General features: G+C 33.9%; 4 protein-coding genes across 7 annotated transcripts in view; 2 read left to right on the top strand and 2 right to left on the bottom strand.

Moving 5' to 3' along the window:
- Nucleotides 1-1,629, bottom strand: part of LOC112456053 (tenascin-like) — a 9,492-nt gene extending 7,863 nt beyond the window's left edge. The window contains exon 1 of one of the 3 annotated variants that reach the window (XM_025018334.1): nucleotides 1,563-1,629. The gene's annotated coding sequence lies outside the window, so the exon portion shown is untranslated. Of the gene's footprint in view, nucleotides 1-1,463 lie in introns of all 3 variants that reach the window. The other 2 variants (XM_025018335.1, XM_025018336.1) reach the window with 2 other exon arrangements.
- Nucleotides 1,630-4,392: 2,763 nt separating this feature from the next.
- Nucleotides 4,393-9,533, bottom strand: LOC112456051 (prion-like-(Q/N-rich) domain-bearing protein 25). Of its 2 annotated transcripts, XM_025018329.1 has the most exons (7): nucleotides 9,205-9,533; nucleotides 7,621-7,782; nucleotides 7,393-7,527; nucleotides 7,062-7,199; nucleotides 5,382-5,654; nucleotides 5,098-5,247; nucleotides 4,393-4,815 (listed from the first exon to the last, which is right to left on the bottom strand). In XM_025018329.1, the coding sequence occupies exons 1-7, from the start codon at nucleotides 9,284-9,286 to the stop codon at nucleotides 4,751-4,753; spliced, it is 1,005 nt and encodes a 334-aa protein (XP_024874097.1). In that variant the 5' UTR covers nucleotides 9,287-9,533; the 3' UTR covers nucleotides 4,393-4,750. The 2 variants fall into 2 exon arrangements, with proteins under 2 accessions (XP_024874097.1, XP_024874098.1); XM_025018330.1 differs by lacking the exon at nucleotides 7,621-7,782.
- Nucleotides 9,534-12,520: 2,987 nt separating this feature from the next.
- Nucleotides 12,521-15,026, top strand: LOC112456050 (prion-like-(Q/N-rich) domain-bearing protein 25). Its single transcript, XM_025018328.1, has 6 exons — nucleotides 12,521-12,836; nucleotides 13,412-13,552; nucleotides 13,892-14,020; nucleotides 14,138-14,284; nucleotides 14,579-14,692; nucleotides 14,780-15,026. Exons 1-6 carry the CDS (start codon nucleotides 12,767-12,769, stop codon nucleotides 14,845-14,847), a joined length of 669 nt encoding a protein of 222 aa, XP_024874096.1. The 5' UTR covers nucleotides 12,521-12,766; the 3' UTR covers nucleotides 14,848-15,026.
- Nucleotides 15,027-17,102: 2,076 nt separating this feature from the next.
- The window catches only part of LOC112456047 (39S ribosomal protein L51, mitochondrial), a 1,500-nt gene continuing 895 nt past the window's right edge, over nucleotides 17,103-17,707 (top strand). The window contains exon 1 of the mRNA XM_025018325.1: nucleotides 17,103-17,233. The gene's annotated coding sequence lies outside the window, so the exon portion shown is untranslated. The remainder of the gene's footprint in view (nucleotides 17,234-17,707) is intronic.

Below are 17,707 nucleotides of genomic sequence, written 5' to 3'. Positions count from 1 at the left end.
GATTCGGTTCGAATGAAATGTTGACGATTCGACATCAATGACATAAGTAATTAATGACATGATTAAAGCGACGGTAAGTCTACGTTGATTTAATGATGTCCGGCGTTACTTGCACAGCGCTAGCAGTTTATGCAATTCCGAGCTTTGTTGAAGATCCGATGTGCTGCAATCTCGCTTCCAAAACACATTGTTAAATCGAATAACAGGCGAGCGTAGGAAACAGGCTCCCCTTTGTTCTTTAATTATGAGCGGTTCTACTCGACATTCACCTAACTGTGAGAACCAGGAGCGTAGATCCGGTCTCCACGATCCTACGATCTTCGCGATTCTCCACAGAGGAGAGGAAAAGATTACTGGGTCATAAAAATACTGTCTTTAAAACAGTCGTGCTTGCGATTTCTCCCAAATTAACACACGGCGGTTCGATTAAATGAAAATCACTTTATTCGTTTCAGCAATTATCCGAGACAACCAATTAATCTCAATATCTGATCACTATCAAATAATAAATGTTATGTTTCGTTTATCTTCCAGCATCTCGAAATTACAGTATTAGTTTTCTATATTTAATTTTCGTAATTGAGAATATCGAGCAACATTCGATTTGTACGCTCACAATGATTGTATCATTAATATTAAATTAGGAGAGGATTGAATTAATTTTTTACAGAAAATATTCCTCAAACGTGTTTCTTTTACAAGTATCTTTCTTTTAATTTTAGCGTAACTTTACATGCAATATTTCTATATTTTCTTCAGAATACACTACAACTTAATATTCGGTTCGATTTTTACATTCATTGCAAGATTTTGTATGTCTCAGTATTTCTATTATATTAATTGTTTTCTTAAAGACTTTTTCTAATTCTGCCGATACTTTTCTGTCACGTTTCTTCTATGATATTGGACCTGCTTTTCTTTATCAACACGTATAAATATTCGCAGCACGCAACAGCTCGATTCTTTCCTTTGAATTCTCTACAACTCGAAACTTTTAGTTCGATTCTTACATTAAAAATATTTTTTCTTTGATACTTTTTTACCGTATTTTTTCAACAATATTGCAACCACTTTTTTTTTATCAATACGTAATATTCACGCAATATCACTTAATATTTTACTTTGAAATCGTTACTTGATATTCAGTTCAATTTTTACTCTCACGTTAAGGTTTTTTACTTCTCAGATATGTCTATTACGTTAATTGGTTTTTTAAAGGCATCTCCTTTGATATTTTTTTTATCGCGTTTCTCCAACACTATTGCACCTGCTTTTTCTTATCAGCACATAATATTCGCACGATATCTCTCGATACTTTTCTTTAATTAAATTAAATTATTACAACTTTATATTCAGTTCGATTTTTACACTTTCATGTTAGAATTTTATATATCTCAAGTATTTCTATTATATTAATTGCTTTTCTAAAGTCGTCTTCTTGTATCGCATTTCTTCTATTGCACCTGTTTTTTCTTATTGATACGTAATATCCCCGCGGTATCCCTTGGTATTTTCCTTCGAGATTGCGATATACCCCGTGTTACACACTTGTTACAACTCACGTCGATAGAACAGATGCTCGCGCTGGCCGTGCGCATCGGCGACTGCACTCCATATAGTGAAACGAAGCGCGATTGACAGTACAACGTTCCGTAGCTCCCTCCCTGGAGACCTGGAGACCTCCTCGGCTGCCTTCTTGGCACTCCCGCCATTCCTTCGAAGAATCTGCCCTCGTCGTCGACAATTCTGGCGAGGAAGAGGCACCTTCAATGAAATTTCTCTACAACAATTTGGAACTCCGGGTATTCGCGAATCGCGCGATCACCCGAAGTTATGCGGCTTTATCTAATCGCGTCTTGCAACTGATATACTTAAGCCGGCTTGTGGAATAGCCCTTTTATTTCCCGTCTCAACAATTGTACGCAAGTGGAGATGATGTGGGCGTTCCATTGATGGACGGTATTATGCAACAAGAGCAGCAACAATGCGCGTGTAGATTATTCTTTGTGATATTTTTTGTAAGATACTTATGAAATTTCTTTGTTTTTTTTTAAACACCAAACTTTCATTTTATATTATTCAAATACTTTCATTCCATTATACTATTATTTAAATACTTTTATTCTATTATACTGCGTTTCTTTTAAAGTCAAAATGAGAATAACAATAACGAATTATTGAGGTTCTTTGTCGGTTAGCGTTTCGTTCGCGCGGATTTTCTATTGGGAATACGTGACTTAATTCTAATGTGAATATTTCTAAACAGTGCTTTAAAATAACGAGCTTAAGGTATAGAGCCAGTAAACTTTTCTATCTTTATTTGTATATTATATAATATAATATGTATTTTATAATATAAATATACGATATACAATATGTAATATATAGATTTTATCACATATATTATATAACATTTTTTATCATAGTAGTAATAAAAATATATAAAAATGACGGAATCGTATAACTGCATTAATAACTATCATATTCACTATATACAAGTTCAATGATATATGTATATGCAAAATATGCTTAACGATGCAAGCTATTTATTTGAAGAACAATAAAAATGTGAAAAACGAATAAAATCGCCATTTAGAGATATATGTAGTTCTGTACGTTACTCGTGTGGTATGTAAAATACACCTTAGCTTTAGAAATTTGTTAAATTCACAGAGTAAAACTTTTTTTATAGCTCGAATGCTGCACAAAAATTTTTTCACAATTAAGGAAGAACTTTTGCGCTTATCTTTATCCAAAAGGCATATAAAATATTATCAATCTTTATTTAATTAGTAAGTAAATCATCAAAAAGAACAATGAAAATTGAGATATAACGTTGGAATATAAAGTATACTCCACGCGAATAATTATGTTAAAAGAAACCAAACAAGTAATGTAGAATTAAGAAACCACATGCTATTACCACAATATAATGTATGAAATATAATATTTTATGTATATGGTTTTATAATAAAATATGTTGCATTGTTGCAGATATTATACATTTTATCATAGTAATAATATAAATGTAAAAGAGAGACGGAATCGTACTAACAATAATTGTACTAACAATTATCGTATCCTGCAAATTTAACGATAATATATAAAACACGATATTGGCTATTTATTCGAACAAGAACAAGATTCGTACGAATATAAAAGACAAATAGAATTGTTTCGTTTATGTGAAAAATGTATTTAAGAAATCGCGCGTTACATATAATTGTTTCGTTTGTATGAGAAATGTATAATATTTAAGATACCGCGCGTTATATAACGTATCGCTGAAATATAACGTATAAAATATAATATTATGTATATATAGTTTTATAATAAAATATTTACTGACATTTACTAAAAGCTCAGTGAATTTCATTGAAATGGTATTTTCATTAAAATAGTACAAAAGGATGTCGATAATAAACTAGATAAACGAAGAGGAGTACTAAAGTTTAACATTGATTCACTTGATTCTGAAAGGGCATACGTAAAAATTTCGAAGCTATCTATATTATTTATGTATAAAAATTAAAATTTATACAACATACAATATATACGCTTTGAAAATTTGACATTTGCTCTTTTAAAACCGCACTACAGATATAAGTACTTATAATCTTGGAGTAATAAGTATTGAAAAGCAAGAGAGAAACGTTATTATTGCTCGTTTTATCTTATTTTTCATTAAGCAATCGCAAAGTAGAACCAAAAAAAAGTTATTTGATGTATATCTGTGGCTTGGTATAAAAATAGAAGCGCATAAAAAGGATTTCAAACAACTAAATCTTTTCTTTGCGCTCGTAAATTCTATCCAGTTTGCATTGCTCTAAGAAACGGTATGCAACACATCAGCATCCGCATATTAATAACCGCGTTAATTAAATGCACGCGAGTAGAAGGCTTTAAACACGTCGGTGCGCCTATATAGTTCGAGCCTCTGGCGCCGCCTTCGCCGAGAGTATTTTGCTGCGTAATTACAACGGTGCTTGATATTGTTTCGTTTTCACGCTGCTCTTTTTTTCCTCGCGTCCGGTTTTACGCAATTCCGGTGTCCGGAAATGCACTACAACCTTGGCGATTAACGACGAAAATAAAAGTGATGAATACGGCCGATTTTTACATTGCGCTTGAAGAAACCTCGCTATTATTCATATCGTTTCGATTGCACCGTTTAAATATATTACTGTACATTTTAAGTATATCACGGATCAAACACAAGTACGATCATTCAAATCTACATACGCAATAAAGCTGTGATCTATCATCAAAGCTTGGATAATCAGGTTTATCTCGCTCTCTTTTTTCTATTTCTTTTTCTTACTCTGTTATCACACAATCCCACAAACACGCATACACACACACATACACACACATATATATATATATATATATATATATATGTATATATATATAGAGGAAGTTCTCTGAATTCCATACACCTTGATTTGCGAGGTATCGTTTGACTAAGATTAGTGTGCGTTAACGTGATATTATTACATGTGAAAAATTCACGGGCATTCCTTAGGAATTTTTAAAAGTCCTTAAGAAAAGTCTCGCGAATGATAACATAAATAATTATAATCCGCAAGTAAATAATCCGAGAATGAATTGCCTCCTCAACCACGCCAGGCCTACTTGCGTTTCTTCCTTGAGATTAAATTTCTCTTGCGCATGCACAATGTTATAATCATTAAAAGTTCAACTCCATTAACGACTTGTGTGCCTCTTTTAAGAAATCGTATTTTGCACTTCATGAAAAGAAAGTCAGCGTTATTACAAGGATGATTATTGACAAGGACGCAACGAAGGACGAGCCTGCAAAAACGTAAAAAATGCATTAAGAACAAGAATTTGCGAGTAATGTCCATTTCTACCAAGGTGTATTGACTTTAATCTCGGTTCAACTTACTTTTTACCTTTTCTTAGTTCTAAGAATTAGAAAAAAAATAAAAGGTAAGTTAAATCTAGATTAAAGTTAAGCTGCACCGGTAGAAATGGACATAAGAGCGAATAAAATTGAAATGCATCTTCCATGAATAATTATTAATTTCCTCGTTTTAGATGAGATGCGTGTTAAATACATCGGTTTTCACTTACCGGCGCTCACGCACTTGTTCTCGCTTAAGATGTAATTGTCGGCGCACGTGCATGTGTTAGAGTTACACGTCACAGACTTAATCGACGGATCGTTCTCGTAATCTTCGGCCTGGTAACACTCGTAATTGTTCGCGCACTCATCGCCGATCGCTGCAAAACGATGAAAACGATTAATTGTTATCTCTTATGACGTGGTGCGGAGAAAGAGATTTTTGGAATTGGATTTTTTAAAACATGACGCGATGATTCTACGGGAGAACTATTGGTTGAAAACTCTCGAGTACCTTTGTTGGAAAAACATCTCGTCAGCTCGTGTTCGTAATGAAAATTCTGCTCGCACTGGCACATATTGTCGACGCAAGTTGAAAACTCGAACGTTGCCGTGCACTGTATTGACTCCGTGCATTCGTTCCGGATCTTTTTGGCGGCCGCCAAACACTTCTTGCCGTCCATATTCAGCACCGTTTCAGCCGCGCATCCGCATGTCATGTTATCCGTGCAGATAGCACCCTTCACGTGCGAGCATTCCTGGTTTTTCGTGCATGGCTCATTGTACTCTGCAAACGTGATTACACTTAGAAAAAATTAAATAATACTGCTACAATATGACATCCGCAAGTGGTTTTGCAAAGTCGTGAAAAAAAAGTTATGAGAAAATGGTACTGAGAATTATGAAAATATTATGATCAAGATAAAAAATGTGCTGTAATTTAATATTTGTATATAACTGCAATAGTATAGAAATTATTAGTCGAATTACTTTGATACAGCTGGATGTTAAAGATTATTTCAGTAGTCGCATGAATTATTAAGTATAAGTAATGAAATAACACACACAAGACAACTATAATATATAGCTACAGATTCCGTACGATGAATTATATTCTTTCAATATTAAGAGAAACAAGATCATGATATACAAATCATTTCAGAAGAAAATGTCATTTAAGACACTCGTCACGCATTGAAGGAGATACCAGGTTCGAATCCTGGTTGAAATGATATTTTTCCGTTAAATTCTTTACAGTAATTTAAATAGAATGCTTATTAGCATCAAAGTTATATCGATATCGATTTAAGTGGGGGAGAGAAGGGGAGATTTTATTACTCCAACGGAAACTGTGTTTTACTGTATATTAAATCCGATAAATAATTAGCGCGCAGTTTATTAAGTTAAAAATATGTGTACGTGGAAATGCACAGAAATATTATTAAGCTACCAAGATCAAACTCGGATCAAATAGTATTTTCTTATAAATTGATCTGTATTCTTTCAATTCAGATAAATACATATTTTAAATGAATTATTAATGCCATAATCGCATTATGACATATCTTTTGTATCAGTAATATGTTTTTTATTAATGCAATTACTTTACAGTACTATTTTTTTATAGTCCATATTCAACCATATTTACTACAATTAGTTAATTATTATTACCATATATCTTAGTTTGTTTCTTAGTTCATTTTTCAGAACTTATTCATTTTTCTTACCGCAAATTCGTATTATATAGTCAAAGTTTTATTTCTCCTGAATTTTCTAGTAGCTTGTACTTTTGCTTCTACTTTCTTTCTCTCTGTATACATATGCTTAGGATGAGTTTGACTCGCGTTATTTTGAGCGGCAATTAATTTACCAAGTAATACCCGCATTTTGTTAGTAGAAATAAAATTGTTAGTTAAAAAAGTGTTTGAAAAGAATATTAGATTAGGGACAAAAAATTAGGAAGTTAAAAGTTTTATTGCGAATAATTCTTATCGGTTAAATTAATCCTTTCATTTATCCCGGAACAAAATAATTCAAGAACTTGTTCGTCGATCAAAGACTTTTCTCAATAATGTCATATCGTGATCGACACGCGAATCGATGGAATCGATCAAATCATAAAGAAAACTTGAATTTTTAATCTTTCTTTACAAAAAATTATTCTATGAGAAATAAACATTATTATAACACTTACCGGCTACTTTCCAGCATGCGTTGTCTGCGTAATGATAACCCGATATACAAACGCATTTACTGTTCTCGCAAGTAGTGTGCGGCACAAACGCTAAACATTGATTTTCATCTGTACAAGAAGCTTCAATCGCGTTGATCTCTGTTTAAAGAAATCGTATAAGCGTTAAAATTAGTTACTAGAACTATTAAAAATAAACAATTACATACAATAATTTAAATAATAAAAGAATGCCAAATTATATTTAAACTAGAAAAATTTCAAGGATTACTCCCGCTTTTCACGACGACTAGACAATATTTATAAAAGAATTGTCGTGTCTTTCTACGCTTACTTTCGACGCAATGATGTTTATTGCTCGACGGCACGTAGTCTTTTAAACAAATGCACTGGCGAATAGTAGTGTTGCATATTCCGCCCAGGAAGTTACAATCTTGGGCGTGTATGCACGTTCGATAAAGCAGCGGACCTAAAAAAAAGAATTATCTTACAGTCATTTTATTCGGAAGATTCGGCAAATAAGACAAGAACTCTAATATATTCGAGTCGCGTGGCTGATCACCTGAAATTTTATTCTCGTGCATAGATGCGTTGATGCTAGAGCAAGCTTGATCTCCCGTGTCTACTTTTGGACACATGCATAACCCGTCTTTGCAAAAAGCGTCACTCGGAAGTGTCGACATGCTCCTACAATCTGACGTATTTCGGCATGGGATAAGGGTATCTGCAATTGAATCGGTCGTTTCAAAAATCGTAATTATTCATTTTTTCATTTCATTGTCAGAAAAATTGTCACAAACCACGTAATGTTATAACGGAAATACACAATGAAATACATCATGGACCTCTTTGGCCGTAGTGTATTTCCAAATTCGCTTTATAACTTAAAACAAATAAATGTCTCCTTCAAATATTTTATTTGCAAAAACGCATAAACGTGTCTTTAGCAATGACCGATTCAATCAAAGACATCTTTAGAATGTTCGATTTATGTAAGATATACGAACCAATTTACAGACTTGCAAAAAGTAGAAGACTTTCAGCGAAAATAAATAACGCTGTTTATTTATGTCCGAATAATCTGCGGCCTTTGTCAAGTTTGAGATTGAGATTATGGGCGCGCGAATTAATGTTATAATCAGTAATCAATCATATGTAATTATGGTATGCGTGTGTCACGGTAAAATTTCTTTTAATATAAATTTATTGAAAAGTACGTTGGAAAGTCGTAAGCACTGTGTACATATGAGTATGACTCGGAAGATGCAGATGATTTGGAGAATGTTTCACTTATACATACATGCAAAGTTAAGTATTAAAAGTGATAAGCAAATAAGCGGAAACGTATTTTGCACTTTGATAAGAAAATCCTGCATTATTATGATTCACACGGATAACGTGATATATGTGAATTAATATATCATGACATAAACCGTAACCGTTGAGCAACATATTTGATCCAACTGTTATGATTGAGCAAATGTAATCATTACAGGTTGTTAGAAATTGTGTACAAGATATATAGAATTCTTTGGAGACTTCTTTCTTAGGTAAAAGAATCTATAATTATTATTAATTACGCTACCAAGTTTAATTAATAATTAAATTATTAGTGACATTAAAAGTCATTCGGAGTAAATCTGAAATATTAGTAGCACATAGCAATTAATTTTCAATAAGTGTATTTTTATAAGTTATAAATTATTATCGTCATGTAACATCAATTAAATTAATTACAATTACATAATTCAGAATATATTTTTGCGCGAGAAAATATATATTTGAGAATATATTTCTTCTCGCGCAAAAATATATTTCAAATTACATATTTGTAATTAATTTAATTTAAACTGGCGACAAAGAATTCGAGGACAAACGTGAGACAAATTCCGAGGGAATTCTTCTCGGAAGAAAAGGTCACCCGGGTATTTTGGACAACATGATGTTTATATGGCAGCGCAAACATTATCTCGTTCCCTGCGATCATGCCAAGCGTACATGCTTCAAAGTCGTGCCGCTAAGTTTTGAAGAGCGTTTCGAAAATCCGCGACGAAAAATTCTCTGCAATTACCGCGCCGTGGGCTGTCCGAGATTATAACAAGGCAGGTCGATCGCGTTGATCGAGCGAGAGGAATGGCACACTCACCGATCTTATCTCCGTTCGTAAGCACTATCGCCAGCGCGATCGTGCTCAGGACTACGCACGTCCTCATGCCGACTGGACACATCTCTCCTCCTTCCGAAAATGATTCGATTTGCAATTTGCGGTTATTTCGCTCACCGAGCTCTCTTGATCTACCTTCGTGCGGATGACTAACGATCAGTCAGTAATGCAAAATCGGTCTGCAATCGGTTTGCAATCGAGCGTCGGCACCGCGTCTGCGACTGACGAACGCGGATTCAAAGAGCCGAGCGCCGAGCGTGCCGCGAGTCCTCCTTCTCGTCCCGTTTACTATGTCTCTCACCCCGCGACCACTCGCTCGCTCGCAAATACATTTCTGTGTTCGTCCCTCTCTATGTCTCTGCCCCCTCCCACTACGACGGCGCTAATTTTCTCCCGGCTCTGGATGGATCGGAGGCACCGATAAATCCGATCGACATTTTCGCGCGTTATGCTAACGCTCGCAACGTTATACAATGTTATTACACGTTCGAATTTTGCAGAATTATTATTTCAACTTTCTGTTACTACGATGACGAGTATCGAATACGTATCTCATTAATTGCCTTATCTTTAATTTAAGTTCTTCGTTAACATTGTTATATCGTTTCTCACTTTTAAATCAACATATATGGCCCATCTTACTTTACTTAATACACCTATATCTGATGAAATTGTACTAAAATTACTGCTTTGTACCTATCTTATACATTTAATTATAATGGTTAATTCAGTTATTGTTTGTCTTTTCTTCTCTCATTGTATCGTATATTCTCATGCATAAATTATTTCACTGATATTTGTTAATAACTTATATATATATATATATATATATATATATATATATATATATATATATATATATAATTGCTAAGATATTATTAATATTTATTTTATCTTTGTATACTCTTAAGATCTATTCACACATATCTGTACATAGTTTAGTCAGTTCGAAGTCAGTGATTTTCGAGATGGCTCAGCTTATGAACGATGAAATATTATATTAAGCGTAATTTTACCGTAAAATTTTACCATAAAATTACGCAATAAACATATAATATTCCATTTGCATCCAAATCCACGACTCGATCCAAAAAAAGTGATCCGCTTGGCACGGGCACGGAATGATTCACAGGCAAACTTATTGACCATCGTAAAGCCCATATCAGACTACGGATTGAGATTGAGATTGAATTGAAATTTAATCAATCAGAATAGAGGAAACTGATCTCAAGTTTAGTAAACTTTGCTCTGATTGGTAAAATTTCAATTCAATCTCAATCCCAATCCGTAGTCTGATACGGGCATGACGCGTCCGTGAAGAAGCAAAAATATCGTATGCAATAAACACAATGTCACTGTACCGATACTGAACTGAGACTGAACAATCCGAATACGATACTGTACGTGCCGGACGTGGGTGAACTTGTAAACCATCCAAAAACAAAGGAACGATATTTATCATCAGTCATTACTGATACTGACAGAAAATCACAAAAGAGCGGATATGGCATTACGGCACTGGATACGTCACAGATATGTATAAATAGACCTTTAAGTTAAGTTACATATTCGCATATATGAATTATCATTGTTATTATTGTCTATTGTTATTTTAATTATATTGGAGATCTAGGTTTGTACATTACATTATCGCTGATGCCTTTATCTCTTAAGATGCAGTTTATCATACTTTTGCCGCTTCCAATGTACAATATTTTATATTACTCGCACTTTAATAAAATTATTTTATTGTTGTTGTTGTTAAATCATGCAAATAGAAACAAAGTAAAGATTCTTAAAAGGAGCCAGAAGCATCTACTTTTGTATAGAAAGACAAAGCAAGAGAGAGAGAGAGAGAGAGAGAGAGAGCGTATTTGCGTTTTGCACAAAATGTGCCTTTTGTGTTTCAAAGTATTCGCGATATTATAATCATTGTAACAAAATTCTAACGTCTCTGTATACTTTATTATTGATATCTTTGCCTAGCGCATTTTCCATTTCCAACACAATTTCTTTTTTTACAGAAGCAAAGGCTTTGTAATAACTTTATTTATACCTTACAAAGTTCTCTTTTTATTTCTATTATATATAAGCCGTTTTTATTCACACTACATTTTTCCGTTTCTTATAATCGCAATTTAAATTTGTTTTCACGTTTTCATTTCTTTTATTACAATACATTCGCTTACGCTGCGTTGCTTACTCCTATGCGTTTATTAATTTATTTACTTTTTATCGTTCCCAGAGTTCTCCTTCCTTCAATCAATTTCAATTCTTATAACATGAAAGCCAGATGAAACTAGATCTAAACGAGACTATATAACCTTCCGACGTTTCGCGACTGTTTTACATTGTTAACCCAAAGTCAGCAACTGTACGAACATTGCATTCGCTGATACTTTACTATAATATAGTGTATATTAATTATGAGTATTTGACACGTGTAGATGTTATGTGAACTGTTTATAGAGATCTGTTTATAGAGATTTCCGACATATATTAAGTAAAATATTCATGCAAGTATTTGCTTTCTTCATTTCCTCGTAATTTCCGATGCACGTCGCATTCAACTGGCAATGAAATAAATGCGACTTGTGACGCGAATCGCCACCAATGAATTAGACGAGATATGACGAGTATCGTGCGAGAGTGTAAGGGCGGGTGTAAAGCCACGTTTCACATGGTAACCATTTTATAATGATAATGAATCCGATGAGGTTGAATTAGCAAAATAATTATTGCTATCACGGCACGAACTGTCGTTGAATGAATGGCTTGGCCACACACAATCGCCTTAACACATAATTAAACGAAGTATGTTGATCGTATTACAATATTACATCATTGGTACCGTTTCAGCGATTTCTTCGCTTAATCGGTCATCATCCCCGATTTAATTGTGACGAAGAAAAACGCTCCGCTTGAAATGTGCAAATTGCTGTATATTAATGTCACTTGTTTGATTCTATTGCTTTCTCGCAATCTTTGTTACGATTTTGTCGTATAAAATTATAAATGATAATCCAATAAGTACACGGGGAACCTCCCACTACTGTGTCTCACAGCTATGTCGCCCGTCGGCAGATTGCGAATTCGCAAATCGATGACACGGCATGTTTTCTGTTTTCATTTTACACAATACAATGTCAGAGAAATGACAACGTCGGGCGGCGTATCAACTTCTTTCATAAGCCGCAATTTGTCGCGGTTCGTGGCTTACTATTTTCTCTTTCCGCCGCGATTAACCGGCATAAATCATCAGTCAAAAATGAGAGAAGTGCTATCGCGTTCCTCGTTTTAAATCAGAGTAAATCGACGCCTCTACCATTCTCTTAGTGTCCGACGACAGGCGCATTTTGCTCGATATAATTGAAGCCTCTGATTCACTCCGAACGGGATATCGCTGGATACGCCTAGAGATAACGTTTATCTGACCAGAGCGTACGAATATACGTCCCCTAGCGGAAGGTGCGTCATGAGCCCGCTATCTGGCAGTCGCCTGGATGTGCCTCACGTTTGCACCTGAGCACAGATCTCGATTCCAATGACGGCTCTCGTCTGCATCTCCTTCATTCTCTGCTCGCTCGCCGGCTACGCTTCCTCTCAGCAGGATTGTGAGTGTACCCGAATTACGCGAATTATCGCATAATTACCGCGCAATTCCCGACATTAGGTTCGACGCAAGTCGGTTGTATTGTGTTACGTCACACGCGGCAAAAGGGAGTTTTAAGTATAATAGCTAATATATTCTAATATAGATTCTTCTTTTCAACCATCTTTCAGATGTTCTAAAAAATGAGGATGCCCCTTAGATATTCTTAGACTCAGGGAAGTTTTAGATCTATAATTTTTTTTAGATATTTTTTATACATTTGAGATAAGTTCCAATTTCTCAAACAGTCCTCGAATTTCAACATTAGAAAACGTTATACCTAATCTTTTAAATATTTTTAGATATTTCTTATACGATCTTTATATTTTTGTAATCTATTAAATTTAATCTTATATCTTAAATTGTTGCGTTATTTAATTGGAATCGATCGTTATCGAGGCATCTATTGCTGATAGTAGATCACATTAGAAATTAAATTAATTTCCAGATAGTAATTTATCGCTATTTAATTTGTAATTGTCTTCCCGACGATTAATCGACTATCAGTCATAATTAAAGCATTTTTGATGGTTTTAGCGGAGCGCACTGCCGGGTTTGTTGGCGAGAAATGCGAGAGGGACATCGATTGCATCGAGAATGCATTTTGTCGGTGGCAAGATGTCTGTCTATGCGATCCGTTTTACTCGCCGAGCCTCGATAAATCGAAATGCATCGCCAGTAAGTTCGCTATCGATTATTTCCCAAGCGAAAGATAATCGGGATCGCAATATTATACGCGGATGCGAGTTGGATGACCTATACTGAGAAGTGTAATGTTGGCTAAGTCAACAAATACGAAGAGTTGCCGACATATATAATTCGCATACATAATTTATTATAGATATTTATAATTTTTAAATTTTCCATCATTCGGTTACGTTAGGCAAGCCGCGTTACAAATTCATGCTATTGTACATTTATATCAACTTGTTACATTTTCCTTGCCTTTACAAGACATAAAAAAATAAGATAAAATTATTTTCGGAGAATAAAACTCCTTGCGTGCGTTTTGTACAGCTGTTGGCCTGAGTTGCTTGGACAACGTACCGTGTCAAAGCATAGCGAACGGGGAATGCAAGCAGAACACCTGCGCCTGCAAAGATGACTTCTTCCTGGACAGCAATAATTCTTCAAATTGCATTAGCAGTAAGTAAAAATTGCGATTCTCGTCGTGCTGAAATACAGAGAAAAGTCGCGAAAGGCATCGGAGAACAAGCCCCGCCTTCGTCCTCTGCAAGTGGTTGAAAGAAAGAAATGTTGCAGGACCCGCTAAAATTGGCGACCGCTGCCAAGCGAACACCGACGTGTGCCAGGAAAGTTTCAATTATGCGTTATGCATCAACGAGAGGTGTCAGTGTATCACGGGATATCATTTCGTAAACGAGACCAGGGTCTGCGTGCAGAGTCGAAGTATGTAAACACTCGCATTTTTCTTTTTCCACGAAAAAAAGGAAGACAATCGATTTAAGTCTGTTTTTCTCGTGCTAGAAAAAAAATCGTCAAAAAGTTGAATTAAGAAGACCGCGCAGCAAAAAATTAATAGATAAGCGAACCTTTCGAAAGCTATACCGATCAATTAGAATTTTAATCAATTTTTGCGATTAGTTTGTAGCTTCATCGAATTCTTACTTTCTGCTTTGTAGAGTCGATCAATTTGGTTTTCTGAGAGAATTGTATTTTCAACGTTACTTTATTGTTTTACAGTCTTGTACTATACTTGCTCGCACGACTACGAGTGCTTCGAAAACAATAAGTATGCGGACACAATGGAGTGTAAGAATCAACAGTGCGTGTGTAAGGAAGGAGAGCGATGCAAAGGTTAATTAGGTTTAATTGCGCCGTCACAAACTAATTCGGTCCAACTCTCAAACGAGTCGCTTGAGTTTTTACCTCTTTCTTTCGCAGGCTCGCTGATGACGTCCGCCGGAATACTCGTGGCAATCGCACTCTTCCTACAACGAGCCGCTCGCTAGTAAATTAATGCATGAGAAATCCAATTATTTCGATCGATTTTGCAATAATTGAAACAATTTTGATGCGCAAAATTGAGACAACTCAGCGTAAGTTGTAATTTTCACACTTTCAATTTTAATAATTTAGTTATCTATTTGTGTATCATTTTTATATTGTATTTGTACTTTTAATAAATGACTTTAAATACAAAAATTCTGTGGTTGCTATCAAAATAAGAAAGCGTTATGTAAGAAGACATATATTTATCCCAGGTAGCAAGCACTCATCATTTTGACGTCAATTGACGTCAAAAGTCTGTCATTTTGACGTCTTTTGACGTCAATTGACGTCAAAATGACGAGTGCTTGCTACCTGGGATCCTTTATGTTTACTTGCCACAATACATAGATCAATTTTTTCTGTTTTCTCATAATCTTCGGTCTTCGGATTTAATAATCTTCTTTTCTCTTCTTTTCGGTTGAGCTATTTTTTTTATTGAACGATTGTCCGTGAAATTCGCGTAGAGATATACGATAAATAATCAAATATAACTTTCTGATTCTTTTGACTAATTTTCCAATTTAAAAGTTTAATTTTTTTAATTTAAAAAATATTTTAAATAAATAAGTAGCAATTATTGTTTTAAAAAATTGCTTTTAAAGTATCTTCTAAATTAATTTATTTTTTGTAATTAATATTAAGATTGGCTAAGAAAGTTTCGTGAACTGATAAAATGACTGAAAGCGGGATTCTGCTAATTTAACTACTCTTTTGCAATTAAACAACTTAAATTATCGTATCTTTCTTAGAATAACAAGTAAACAATTTACAATTAAAACAGAATACCTATACACTATTAAATTATTCAGAATATATTAACCATTTTCTTCATATACAGGGCACTGACACAATATAACCATACCCAGTATCGACACTGAACGTTTTTAGTGGAACCAAATTTCGTATACATTTAGGAATGTGGCGGCCTGTATGTGTGACAAAGAGAAAGATACTGCTCTCTCTTTCTTTCTTAAGCGTTCGTACATTTCAGAAGATGGCGGCGAGTCATGTGACCGCGACCTACTATACATCAAAGGTGCCGACGCTCACTGTCGCTACTGAGTATGGTTATACTGTGGTACTGATTTAAATATCGCTCACAATTAGTGCCGGCTCTGGTTACATTATATTGCACTTTCTATATTTAAAATGAAACAATCCTGATGAAAACGTTTCTCATTTTTTTCCAGAAATTTCTTAAAAATTACTCGATCATATTTTACGTTTATGAAAAATTCTGAAAAAATATGTCAAATTTCTCAGATACTTTCAGAAATAATTGGATGAGGATTTTCGGAATACTTATTTTAGTATCTGTATATATATGTATAAAAAATTCTAATAAATTGAGTGGATTTTCTCATATTTATTCATATTTCTACAAAGATATTTACGGGAAAAATATGAAATATATTATATGTATGTATATATAATATATTATATGTATGTATATATTTTATTATTATTTTAGCAGTTTTTCTGAAAAACGTTCCAATTCGTTTAAAAAATCTGAGAAAATCTAAACATTCTAATAAAAAAGTCTAAAAATTATTTTCATAAAAATTCTGATGATTAATAATATGAAAAATTCTGAGACAGGGACATTTCCGCGAGGGAGGTAGTTAATTAGACGTCAAAGGAAAATAAAAATAAAAGATAAAAAGTACAGAAAGTTTAATTGTAAGAAACAAACTGTATGATTTAAATATATGCATTCTCTTTGGAAAAAGGACGAATTAAAGAAACAAGGCGCAATAAAGAATGAAGAATACGTATTCCAGGAATACGTATACGTAACTGGCGGCCCGCGACGTCCAAGCTTGATCTGCAAAAAAATGAAAAATAAACTAATTAAATTGTGATGTGATACTGCGACTGGGATCCCGAGGTTTCGAGTACGCATACTTTTTCTCGTCAACTGTTCTTGTTGCAAAGTTACCAGAATTTCGATCTCGGCGATATAATTAATAAAAAAAAAAAACATGTTTAAAAAAAAAAAAAGTAAAAAAGAAAAATTAAAAAAGATTCGACTTTATTTTACCTCTCGTGGTGATCCATGTGATAATGCAAAAGCTGCTGCAGGCCACGATATAAACGTGTACTTCTTTCACATTTGGTCCGCTAAAAAATCTAATTGCGTTTCCCTGACGTATTCCATTTGAAGAATACGAATTAGATGCGCAAATATCAAAAATGCTTTTAACTGCGCGTGCGCTTTAATCAGCTGATACATAACCCAACTTTGTCGATCAGAAAATTACGTAGACTAGATTTATACGGTACGAATTACGGATATTAATATAAATCACAATTTCTAATTCTGACGCGCTTGACATTTGGGAACAGGTAAGTTCCATTAACATTTTATTAATGATTCCGTAATTCCATAAGTACAACGTTGTTTGCACCGAATAAAAAAACTTATCGAAAAAGTTAGGTTACGTTCCATGTGAATTGGATTAAAATGTATGTACGATTTCTCTTTACATCTTATTTATTATAATTGAAAAAAAATTGTATGACGGGGACCGTTTTTCGGGTAATATATATATTTATGTATTATATAATATATATTGTTTATTACATTATATACATTTCTATTATATATTTATTATACATAATAGAATGTAATAGATATGTATGTATCTTGGCAGCTTGATGCATATTATGTTTCATCATCAGTACACAAGATTTTTACCCTGATATTACTGTCATAACGACAGACCAATTCTGAACAAGATCCAAATTTAAATGATCCGAATAAACAAAAAAAAAATATATATATATATATTTAAAAATATATTTTAAATATATATTTAA

The sequence above is a fragment of the Temnothorax curvispinosus genome, unplaced genomic scaffold (assembly GCF_003070985.1).
Source record: "Temnothorax curvispinosus isolate PA1 unplaced genomic scaffold, ASM307098v1 QBEX01006627.1, whole genome shotgun sequence".
Classification (NCBI taxonomy): domain Eukaryota; kingdom Metazoa; phylum Arthropoda; class Insecta; order Hymenoptera; family Formicidae; genus Temnothorax; species Temnothorax curvispinosus.
Note: the sequence above shows the minus strand (reverse complement) of the source record. Positions and strands in the feature narration are given on the sequence as shown.